General features: G+C 47.0%; 1 protein-coding gene across 3 annotated transcripts in view; it reads left to right on the plus strand.

The window, feature by feature from the left end:
* Positions 1–1,711: 1,711 nt before the first annotated feature.
* ZDHHC14 (zinc finger DHHC-type palmitoyltransferase 14) overlaps positions 1,712–12,481 on the plus strand; it is a 294,109-nt gene continuing 283,339 nt past the window's right edge. For 2 of the 3 annotated variants that reach the window (XM_047858984.1, XM_047858985.1), the window contains exon 1: positions 1,715–2,262. In XM_047858984.1, coding sequence (XP_047714940.1) covers positions 2,018–2,262 — 245 coding nt within the window. In that variant the 5' untranslated portion in view covers positions 1,715–2,017. Of the gene's footprint in view, positions 2,263–12,481 lie in introns of all 3 variants that reach the window. The other variant, XM_047858986.1, reaches the window with a different exon arrangement.

Below are 12,481 nucleotides of genomic sequence, written 5' to 3' on the forward strand. Positions count from 1 at the left end.
TCCGAGCACCAGAACGCCCAGCACCGCGCCTCTCCCGCTCTCGTCGCGGGGGATGCAGGGATTTGTAGTTTTTTGGTCCCCAAGTCGTAATTCCTCTCGGAGCCAGTCGGCGAGAGGAAGAACTACACATCCCAGTGGGCGGTGAAAGGAAAGTGGGGCTCGGAAAACCGAGCGTCCCCGCCCGGCTGCCTGCGCTTTCCGCTGCCCACTGGTTGTGCCCGGCACGCGAGGGCTGCGACCCCGCGGCAAAGCCAGGGAGGGCTCGAGCTCACGGGCCGGGCGACTGGGGCTGTGGGGCGCAGCGGGCAGGGGAGTCGCGGGCCGAAGAACGGCGGGTCCCTCTGCGGCCGCGGGAGCTCGCAGGGGAAAGGGGAGAAATAAAGCGAGTAAATCGCGAGCGCCCGTGTCGGAGAAGTGAGAAAGGGTTGGGGAGGCAGCCACCCCCGCAGAGCCTGACCGCCACGGGCTTGTCCTCGGGAGGAAGGCAGGGGCCGGGGCGGGTGGGGACCCAGACAGCTCCGCTCTCCCCGCGGGAAACCTGGAAGCCGGCCGGGCCCCGAGACCTCCCGCCCGCAGCCCCCATCCCGGAGTCAGGCCTTCCTCGTACCGTCCCTCCCCATTCAGTCGCAGGGCACCCCCGCCAACTCCCGGGCAGCAGTGGAGCTGCACCCGACAAGTCCACCGCGCGCCCCGCCGGGGGAGGTCGGGGAGGGTCACCTCTCCGCAGGGGTTCCTCAGGTCCCCTGGAGTCGCGAGAATGGATTTGCGTGTAGCCGTGTGAATATATGTGTGTGGAGGCGGCAGCTGCGGCCGGGAATAAACCCGGAGGAGCCAGAGTCTGCGGGCGAGTGCACGGCCGCGGGCGCAGACCCCCGCGCCGTCCGCGAGCGACGCCGGAGGGAGCCCAGCGTCTTCCCCGGGGTCGCCCGGGGCCCGTCCGAGGGGACTGGGGCTGGGGGTCCGCGGAGCCCGTGCGGGGCTTCGCGGGCGAGAAGGAGGAGCCGGAGGAGGAGCCCGGCTGGCGAGGCGAGGCGAGGCGAGGCGAGGGCCGCCGCCCACCCGCCCGGGAGGAGGCGGACCCGCTGCGAGCGCCGCGCGCGCGCCGGGGCTGAGCCTTGCAAACAAGTGTCTGTGGCGCTCGCCCCGCGGCCCTGAGACGCGCTCCGCCACCCCCGGCGGCCCTCCCTGAGCCCGGCCCGGCCCCTATGGGGCTGGAGGGAGCGAGGGAGCCGCCGGCCGTGCAGCCCACGAGCCGCCGCCGCGACCCTCGGCCCGGGCGGCCCCGGCAGCCCCGCGCGGGGGCCGCGGTCTGGGCTCGGCTGCCAGGCGCGCCGGCGCGGGGTCGCAGCGCGAGCAGCGCCCGGGCTGTCGCCGAGCCCGCTCCTGACAGAATAACGTGCTCGGTTTCCCCACCCCTGGGAGGGGTTGCCGGGGCCGCGAGCTGCCTCCCAGTTTCCACCGCTCTCTCCTGGGGAGGATCCGCCGCCGGGAGGAAGGATTAGAATAAACCTGGCCGAGGCGCCGAAGTGGCTCCCGAGGAAGCCGGGGCCGCCGCCTCGAGTCCCCTCGGGGCGCAGCGCTCGGGGGTCGGCGGGCCGGAGCCGAGGCGCGGCCGGCGGGCCGGCGGCGGCGGCGGCGGCGGCGGCGGCGGGGCCGAGCGAGCGGCTGTGCGAGGGGGCGGGCGCGCGGCGAGCCGGGGGCCGGCCGGGCGGCCCCCCGCGCCCCGCGGGGCTCCGGAGCCCCGGCACGCGGGCTGGAAGCGACTGAGGACCGCCGCCGCGGGCTGCGGGCCAGCACCGTCCCTCCCGGAGGGGGACCCGGCTATGACAGCTGGGCTCCCGCAAGGGTTAACCTGGGTGTCCTCGGCAAAGTTGTCGCCGAGCCGGGAGCCGGCGTAGCGGCCGCGGCGCCGCGGCTCGGGGGGCGGCCGGGCGGCCGGCGGCGGTCGTGGCTCGGCGGGGCCCGCGCGGCCGGGGGGCTTCTGGGGGCGTGCGCCCCCAGCCGGCTGCCCTCGTGGATGCCTCCCGGCGGCGGCGGGCCCATGAAAGACTGCGAGTACAGTCAGATCAGCACCCACAGCTCCTCCCCCATGGAGTCGCCCCACAAGAAGAAGAAAATCGCGGCGCGGAGGAAATGGGAGGTTTTCCCGGGAAGAAACAAGTTCTTCTGCAACGGCAGGATCATGATGGCCCGGCAGACGGGCGTCTTCTACCTGACTCTCATCCTCATCCTGGTCACTAGCGGACTCTTCTTCGCCTTCGAGTAAGTGGCGGCGAAAGCTCCGCGACGCCCGGCTCCCCCTCGCCTCTCCCCGACCCCTGCCCCTCCCCTCGCTACTTTCGTTTTCCAGAAGCCTTATTTGCTGTACGTTGTTATATAATGCAAACCCGCTTCTCCCTCTTTTTTCTGAAAGGTCTGTGGCCCTTTGATCCCCGGAGACAGTGCAGCCCTGGGGCGGGCTCTGGGAGTGGAGAGGGGAGAGGGGACACTTGGAAGGTGTGCCGGCCTTGCCGCTGGCGCGGGTCGGGTGGCACCTCGCAGGTGACTGATTCTTGGTTCTGTCTCTACTGAGTTTGGAGACCGGGGAGCCAGCCCAGCTGTAGCTTTCTGTGGGAGGGGAGGATGAGGCTGATTTCTCAGGCAGCGATAAATAGAATTGACTTCCTTTCCTGCTCGCGAGCTATAGGGCATCTTGTTCAGCTCATTTACTAAATCTTCCAGGTGTCTTCACTATTCAGAATCTTGGCTTTTTTCAGGTTTCAGAGCGAAGGCCTGGAAGGGTAATTTCATTTTTTCATTCTCCTTAGATGGTCACCCTGGATCAACAATTTCTGATTTACCATGAGGTTTCCAAACTCTTTGCTTCAAAAAAAGTTTTTCCATTAAGAACATGTTGCAAGCGAACCCTTTATTCTCCCTTCCTGACGTTGGGGAACAGGTGAAAGGAGACTTTCAGCCTGTTCAGGAGAAGTATGACACTGCATGGTAACTTCTGATTCCAGAAACAGTACTTTGGGACTTTAGGGCTTTTATCTGAAAAAAAGTGCATGCAAGTCTTCCCCGTTTTCAGGAAAATCAAGTTGGCCAGTGGCAACTGTCCTCCTGCCAACTAATGAAAGATTTTCTTATTTATTAATAGATTAGATAAAGTAGTTTAACCACATTCCAGAATCAATTTCAATTGCTCTTATTGGGTCCAACATTTGCAATGCAGCTTCTTATGTAATTCTTAATGGTATCCTTTGCTCAATAAAAGTTATAGCTACACCCCCATCCCCAATTAAAAAAAAAGCAATACAGTTATTGGGAGTTCTTTGTGCTTCCAGTATCCTGCTTATTACGGGACATGGTACCCATTCAGTCTCCATCTTCTTCTGTTGCATAGGGTTAATTAAACCTTTGTGTTTATTTGCTTTTTGTCTCTGATGAGTATTCATAGGCTCTGGTTTTGTGCCCAGTGTTTGGTGTTCCAAATGCTATGTCAATCAGAAATGAATGATCTCTTGACAATGTGATGCTTTTCATGTAAAGCCCTCTGACTCTGAGGGGGAACGTTTTGTGCCTCAACATTGTGCCGTGGTGAACAGTTATAGCAGGATTGAGTTAGGACAGGTGAGGACAGAGATCTCCCAGGTAAGCCACTCACATCCCCCAGTCCTCACACACAGCCCCTCCATTTCTCTCCTAGAAGTTTAACTTTTGGGCAGTTTCTCAAGGAGGGTGGAGCCTGTTGGGGGACTTGGGGTGGGAAGGGGAAGGTGTGAAAAGGCTTTGGGAATGGCGGGAGAAATGCTCTGTTTCTCCTCTGTTGTTCCCCTTGTCCCTTTCCAGAGAGCCGCTGGTCCTGACAGACCTGGGTCTGAGTCATAATAGATTCAGGCACTGAAATGATGATGCCATGTGGTTGAACACAAATGCCATCCTTCTAATGGTGGCTGTCATTTCAGGTGGTCTTCTGGAGTATTCACGATGTTCCTAAGGTGAAAGTTTTGAACTATTGGCATTTTTTTTTTTTTTAGCAGTTTTAAGGGTGGGGAAAATGGGTTAATTTTGTGAACTCAGCCACAGGTGTGTTTCATGCAGGATGATGAATGTTTCATTTTCTGTCTACACCCAAAGCCACACTGAATGGTTAGAGATCCCCTCTAGTTATACTTGCTGTCTTTTATTTTCTTCGTTCAAACATTGCTTTTAAGCAAACCATCGCTTCTTGAGCCCGGCGTGTGTTTCTTCCAAGAGCTCCCCAAAGTCCTCACTAGTAGGTTGTCAGGGATGTTTCTCTGCTGTCAGCATTGTGTTAACCAGAGGCTGTAGGAATAAACATGTGTGCTGGGATTTTATTAGCTCCTAGTGGTAGCTTCATTTTTAGATAAGCTCCGTGTGTTTTGGTCTTCATGAGTGTTACTTCAATTAGGCAATTTGAAATTTCAAGAAAATAGGCCAATCCTAGGATGATGCCTCAGTTGGGAAAATCATAGGGCTGTTCAAACCATAGAATATTATGGTTTGGCTAAGAATATTTGTCACTGTGTTGCTTTTAAGTTCTTTATCATTGCTAATGACAAAGTGAAATTAAATAACTTTGGCCAAATTAATTTGATGAACTCGGAGAAGCAATTAGTTCCATGCACAGGGTATGAAACGCCAACAGCCTAAAAGAGATCAAAAGAGAATGCCAGTCTCGTCTGCCCACTGCCTGCCTTCCTTCTGCCCTTCCTTTAGCTATTTATTGAATATATACTACGTGTTTGCCTATTTGGCTTAATTTCATGTCTAGATAACTTTAATATGAGTAGAATTCGTGTCCAAACATTAGAGTCCATGTCTCCCCATACAGTTACAAAGGGCAAGGACAAATTTGAAGACACGTGACCTAGCTTCAGACCTCTTTTTCCTGCAACTGTTCCCTACCCTGCTTCTCATTCCCAACCTTGAACAGATGACAAGGAAGTTCTTCTGAGAGAAAGGGACTTATGGGAACATAGCAACAGGTGTCGATACTGCCTCTGACACTGGGAAAAAGGCAGGGTAGAAATGATTATTCCCACATTGGAGGGGAAGTGACGGAGGCATTGAGAGGTGAAATAACCACCCTGGGTCATACACTAACTGGAGGCAAGAGTTTCTGACTGCAAACCTTTTCTGACCCACTGTTCTGCTCTTTCTCCGAGTATAGAATAGTGCTTGAAGACTTGGACTTCGGAAGACAGATCCCAAGATTCTAACCAGGAGTATGACCCTGAGAAAATAATTGGGCTTTTCTAAGCATCAGTTTCCCAATCTGTTAAATGGGATTAATACTCTCTACCTTAAAGTGTTGTGAAGATTAAGTAAAAAAGTATACTTAATACAGTGTCTCATACATAGTAAGTACTCAGTGAATGGTACCTGTTATCAGAGCAGACCTTAGAAGTAGCTTCCCAAGGACTCCCTTTTCTGAGAGCCTTTGAAGGAGGGAGTAGATGGGTTAATAAGCAAGGATCCTAGTGATAGCATATTGGGCTGAAAAAAATGCAGACCCGTGTAGTTTGCAATAAATCAAGACCTTTGTATGACTCAGGGGAGTGGCTTCACTCTTGCCTCTTCAGAGTGGGAGTCTTGCAGAGATGTCTGGGGACTGCCCTGGTCCAGACCAGAGCAGGAGCACAGAGGAAGCCTCCGAGAAGCAGGGACTGGATTTCATTTCCGTTTTTAGAGCTACCATCTTAGAACCGTGAAGACAGTAAAGAAAGCTACTAGAAGCCACCTGATGCAACTCTACTCATTTTCAAGTAGGGTCAGGCTCTGCATTTTGGAGCATCCTGTGTTCAGCGTAGGCACTGTTAGAGAGTGACAGCATTTTGTAGTTGTATTCAAGAGGGGAGGGAGGAGGCTGGTTGCAGCGCTGTCCAGACTTGTCACTGCTCCTTGCGGTTATTGAGGGGCTGGTTCGTCTAAGACTCACAGCAACATCCTCCTTCTCATACCCCCATCCCCAGAATTGCAATTTGCAAAGATCAGTGAACCTTATCCATTTCTTTGTCTCTTCTTCTCTGGCACACACATCCATACAGGCTGCTTTTGTTTCCAGTTGAAGTTTTGAAAATGTCTTTGGTCCTGAACGATTGACATCTGCTAGTCACTGATCACAGGGACAGAAAGAAGCAGATGAACCAGGCAGCCAGATGAGGTGAGGGGAGGCCTGCTCAGCTCTTGGACTTGACAGTCTCCCAGTTCTGTGCTGTGGTCACAGACAGTCTGGAGATGTCTCTGGGGCTGAAACACTTGGGAATGTGGAAGCAGTCTTAAATTTGTCATCACTGGAAGTCCACTGATGAGTTGTTTTTTTGAAAGCTGCCAGTCGTCTTCTCCCTTCTGATTTCCCTCTTTCCTTCCTTTTCTCCTCCCCTCCTTCCTTTGTTTCTTTGCCCTCCTTCTCCTCCTTCTTTCTCTGGCTAATCCCCTCTGAAATAATTGAGGAATGATAGAACTGGGGTGATGTTTGCTTTGAAGATGGAACATAGGACTGTCCCCCATAAACAAAAGTGCTATCTCCTTTCATTTCTCCCTTATGGATTGGAAATCCTTCATTATTTAGTAGAAGATACTGCCATTACAACATATAAGGACCCTCTATTTTCTCAACTGCCCTATTGAGAACTGCATCAAGTTTTCCACCATCTCAGAAAACAGACAGAACGTGTCCTATCTTCTGGCCGGATGCTGGCCATGCCATGCCTCGTAGAACACCATGGGCTTAAGAGTAGACAGTAGGAGATGACCATCAGGTGCTACCCTGACCATTCCCTATTAACCAAGTAGGTGTTGTCAAGGATACTTTATAGCCCACAAGATCCACGAGAGTTTGGGATCCACAGGAATTTCAGGTGGCATCAAAACCTTATTAATGACCTCTTGGCGTGAGGGCACTGATCCATTCATTGGTGTGCAAGGTCAACGCATGTAAATTCCATGAGGATAGGGAATGCGTTAGCTTGTTCATTGTTGCGTTTTATCTCCGGTACCTAAAATAGTACCTGGTACATAGGAGGCTCTCAGTAAATATTTGTTGTTGATGGAATAATGGTAATACTGAAACACTCTGAAAAATAACTCCCCCACGCTTCAGTTTTTCATCTTGTAAAGTTGTAAACACTAAAATTTCTCATGCCTTACAGAGCACAGTTGCCTTAGAAACTTTGATTATTAGATGTAATTCTTCTGAATTTAGAATTGGGTCTCAGCCCTTTTCAAATACATTAATTGAAGCAGAGGAAATAAAAGGTTTCTTAGCTATTTAGAAAACTAGTGACAGAGTTGAGATGTTCCCTTGGCCAACTAAGACCTCTCTGTAGTTTTTCTTTATTTTTTAAGTAAATGCTTTGAGCAAATAAAGCACACACACACACACACACACACACACACACACACACGTGTATATATACACATACATATATACACACACACACACATATATATATATATCACTGTTACCCAATTACCACTAGTACCTAGAATAATTTTACATTTTATTGTAAATGTTCTTGACTTTTGATACTTGAATTTAATAAAACTCTTAAGGAGACTGTTGACTCTCAGCTAGTGGGAAGTGATACCCAGTTATGCAGAAAGGACGCCTGTAGGTTCCCGTAATAAGGTAATGATGGTCAATTACTTAATGGGCCATATCTACATAACCTGGAGATTTTTCTCTTGCAGTGCAATGTTGCACATAATTTATTCACGGCAGAGTCACTATGTCTCAGCAAAAGAATTTAAATTAAGTGTTTCAAGGAAGTGCATTCATTTTTTTTGTAGCTGAGGTTGGTGGGAAAGGGAAGGCAGTGGTGGCCAATAGGTATTTCTATTTAGTTACATCTGGGAATTTGGGTCTGATAAAAAGTTAGTTCAGGTAAGTGTTGGGGTCCATCTTAATGCTTTTGTTTAGTGCTTTACTAAATATAAATGTTGGTCCCAAATCAAACTGGTTTTTTACAAACTGGATGATCTTCTATCTGCTCAGTTCTCTCCTTTAGATAATATTATATCCATGCAGAAGATCATATATAACATATGTGCAAGTGTTGAACCACTCCACTCAAGAACCACATCGATACCAGGGCTTTTGAATCTGTTCATACCCTTTGGGTTTTAGCTCTGTTCCATCTCCCTGCTCGCCTCCCTGAGGTCATCACCACTTGAGCTTAGTCATTATTAATGCCTTGCCTCTTTTTCCTTAAGGTTTTTAAATGTATACATTCACAAATAATAGATTATTTAGTTTGGCTCATTTTTCTATATAAAAAATAGAAATAAAAAATTCCTATGTCTATAAAAAAGTAAAGAGATCTTTTGTACATGTAAAAAAACCCTTCCATCTCTGCCCTTTCCCCTCCTTCTCCCCGGACAATTAAACAGTAAGTTGCAGACATCATACCCTTTGATACCCAAATTGTTCAGTATTTAATTCTTTTGTGTGTATGTGTGTCAGAGAGGGAGAGAGGGGGAGACAGAGACAGAGAGGGAGAGAATCTCTACACTCAGTGTAGAGCCAGACATGGGGCTCAATACCATGACCCTGGGATCATGACCTGAGCTGAAATCAAGAGTCAGCCGTTCAACTCATTGAATCATTCAGGCATCTCTCAGCATTTAATTCTTTTTTTTAAATGTCTTTATTTATTTATTTTTGAGACAGAAAGAGACAGAGCATGAGCAGAGGAGGGGCAGAGAGAGAAGGAGACACAGGAGCCGAAGCAGGCTCCAGGCTCTGAGCTATCAGCACAGAGTCCGACGCGGGGCTCGAACTCACGGACTGTGAGATCGTGACCTGAGCTGAAGTCGGATGCTTAACTGACTGAGCCACCCAGGCGCCCCTCTCAGCATTTAATTCTTGAGCAAAAGACCTTTTCTTAACTTAACACGGTACAATTGACCCTTAAACAACACAGGTTTGAGCTGTGCGGTCTACTTATATATAAATTTTTTTCACAGTATAGTCCTGTAAATATATTTGCTCTTCCTTATGGTTTTCTTAATAACATTTTCTTTTCTCTAGCTTACTTTATTGTAAGAATACAGTATATAATGCATATAACATACAAAATATGTGTTAGTTGACTGGTTACCTGTCAGGCAATAGTAGGCAATTAGTAGTTAAGTTTTGAGGGAGTTGAAAGTTATACACCCATTTTCAACTGTATGGGGTGAAGTGGGGTTGGCACCCCTAACCCCCATTTTGTTTAAGAGTCAACTATAATAGTATCAATTTCAGTCAATTTAATGTGGCTGCAACAGTCCATATTCAAATTTTGCTATTTGTCCCAATATTGTCGTGTTTAACTTTATGATCTTGGTATTTGTTTGTGCTTATATAATATGTCTTGTTTCTTTTTTCTCCCTTCTAGCCTTCATATAAGTAAACTGCATATTTTTAGTATTCCATTTTATTTCCTGTAACAAATTTAGGTTGTATTTCTTTGTATTTTTTTAGTAGTTTAAGAGCTCAGCTATGCATCTTTACCCTATTAGAGTCTACCTCCAAGTAGTAATACTGTACTTCACAACTAATGTAAGAAGCCTAATACATTATAATTCTACTTACTTCTCTTACACTTTATAAATCTTATTGTCATATGGTATATATCTGTGTGTGCTATAAAGCCAGTAATGTTACTACTTTAAAGCTGTCAATAGTATGTAAAAGAAACATAAACATACATACATACATACATACGTGAAACAAAGATACTTTAAAGTAAAACATATATACACTTATAAAATCTAAAATAACATATACATTTATACATATATAAAATGGAGATAATTTTAAGTGGAGTTTTATATTTATCTTTACATATTTACCATTTCTAGTACTGTTTATTTTTTCCATCTTTATCATTTCTCTTTGGCCTAAAGTATTTCTTTTAGTATTTCTTATAATTTTTTTTTTCAACGTTTATTTATTTTTGGGACAGAGAGAGACAGAGCATGAACGGGGGAGGGGCAGAGAGAGAGGGAGACACAGAATCGGAAACAGGCTCCAGGCTCCGAGCCATCAGCCCAGAGCCCGACGCGGGGCTCGAACTCACGGACCGCAAGATCGTGACCTGGCTGAAGTCAGACGCTTAACCGACTGCGCCACCCAGGCGCCCCTCTTTTAGTATTTCTTGATGTAGGTCTGCTGGTGACAAGTTCTTAGGTTTTGCTTTTTCTGAAAATGTTTCTTTTGCCTTCATTTTTAAGGGAGAGAAGATATTTTCACTGGATATAGAATTCTAGTTTGACAGTTAAAAAAATTTTTTTTTTTTAGTGTTTATTTAGCTTTGAGAGGGAGAGTCACAGAATGTGAGTGGGGGAGGGGCAGAGAGAGAGGGAAACACAGAATCCGAAGCAGGCTCCAAGCTCTGAGCTGTCAGCACAGAGCCTGACGTAGGGCTCGAACTGTGAGATCATGACCTGAGCCGAAATTAGACACCCAACCAACTGAGCCAACCAGGCACCCCAAGTTTGACAGTTTTTTAAATCAGAACTTTGAAGACATTGGCCCATTGTCTTCTGGCCTCTTTTGTTTCTGATGTGAAGTTAGCCTTTATTTTTAGCATATTCCCCTGTGGTATGTAATGGCTGAGTTTTTTCCCATCTGATTTTGTATTTTGTTTTTTCTTTTTTTTCAGCAGCTGAACTATGACATGCCCAAGTGTAGTTTTCTTTCTGTTTAGGGTCAGGCTTTGCTAAGACTTCTTGGATCTGTGGGTTGATATCTTTCATCAGTTTTAGAGATTTTTTTTCCATCCATTGTTTCTTCAACTATTTCTCTTGTCTCTTATCCCATGTTTTTTTATACTCTTTTCTTTTTTAATTTTTGTTTTTCAGTTTGAATAATTCCTATTGATCAGACTTCAGGTTTCCTGATCCTTTCCTCTGCTGTGTCTTGTTAATGTTAAACCATCTTTAATGTCTTATTTTTTTATTTTTAGCATTTCTACATAAAAAAAATAGTTTTTATATACCTTAAAAACTAATTTCCATTCTTTTCCTGAAACTCTCCACCTATTCGTGTCCATGTTTTCCACTGGATCCTTTAACATATTTTTTGGTAGTTATTGTGCCTAATGATTCCAACAGCTGTATCATCTCTGTGTCTGCTTCTTTTGGCTGTTTCTTCTCTTGGCTGTGGGTTATATTTTCTCCCTTCTTTGTGGGCCTCATAATTTTTGATGCATGCCAGATATTGTGTGTAAAAGAATCATAGAGGATGCAGTAATATAAAAGGGCACGCCTTTTTATCAGGCTACTAGTGTGTAGGCTGAGTCAATCTAACGTGTTATTGAAATGCATGTGATCTTTATTGAAGCTTTCATTAGATCCATTTTGTCACTGAGTTCAAATATTTTGAGGACAGAGACTTTCCCTTTAGCAGGAATTGAGATCTGACCCCTGGCTAAACTCTTAGTTTTCTTTATGCTTTACAACCCAGCAGCATCTTACCCAACTGTGGAAGATTTCTGTTTTTCAGCCAGTATGCCAGCATTTTGGAGTACTGGCGAGTTTTCTTTGCTTTTAGTACTGTCCCAGCCTTCGTCACCACAGCACATCTCTCTCAGTCCAGCTATCCAGCCTCAGCTTTTGGAGGGCTGCTGCAGTGCCTATGGTGAGGGCCTGAAGTGTGTAAGGGAGATTTTTTCGGTTTTTATGCTCTGACCCCTGCCTACTCTTGGGAAGGTCCTGTAGCCCCCAGGGCAGTTGCCTCTCAACTCTCCTGCCCTGCCCCCAGCCTTTGGTGTACTCTTGTTGTGTGTTTGGTGAAGATCTATGAGAAGGAGTTGGCTGGTGGTGCAGACTTACTCTGTGGTTCAGGCTCCCTGGAATTCATATCCATACGGCCATCCATTGGCCATTAAACTTGTTTAAAAATTTACCTGCTTTCTCCTTACTCCTGGCTATGGTGGATTCCTGTTTTTCCTGCCACTTTGCTAGGAGCGGAAGCAGCTGTTGGCCTTTCTTCTCTTGGGAAAGGCTCAACACATTTAAGTTTCTGTGCACCCTCAGCTCCCTGATATATTTTAAAAAACTGCTTTTGTAGCTAATGTGGCCTCGTTCTCATTGTCAGAGTGAGAGTGATTGCTTTTACAACTTTCAACTTGTGATTTTTTTTTGTTCATATTGTGTTTCTTAGATTTATGCATGTGGTTGCATATATATGTAATTAGTTTTTGTTGCTATAATATTTGGTTTGTGTAAATACACTCAATTTATTCCTCATACTATTTCTGGTCTTTCTTTTTTGGGCTTCTTGCTGATTCTTGGCATTTACTATCATTTTAAAGGATACAGTATGCAGTGCTGCCTCTTCATAGGTTTTGGTTTCTTCTTAAATGTGTCCTGGCAATGCCAGTGACATCTGGGCCCAAGTGCTTAGGCCTGGTGGCAGAATTTAACATGAGATTCAATCTATGATGCTTTTATATGATGGTAAAATAGTTATCAAAGGATAAATCAT

The sequence above is a fragment of the Prionailurus viverrinus genome, chromosome B2 (assembly GCF_022837055.1).
Source record: "Prionailurus viverrinus isolate Anna chromosome B2, UM_Priviv_1.0, whole genome shotgun sequence".
In the NCBI taxonomy this organism is placed as follows: domain Eukaryota; kingdom Metazoa; phylum Chordata; class Mammalia; order Carnivora; family Felidae; genus Prionailurus; species Prionailurus viverrinus.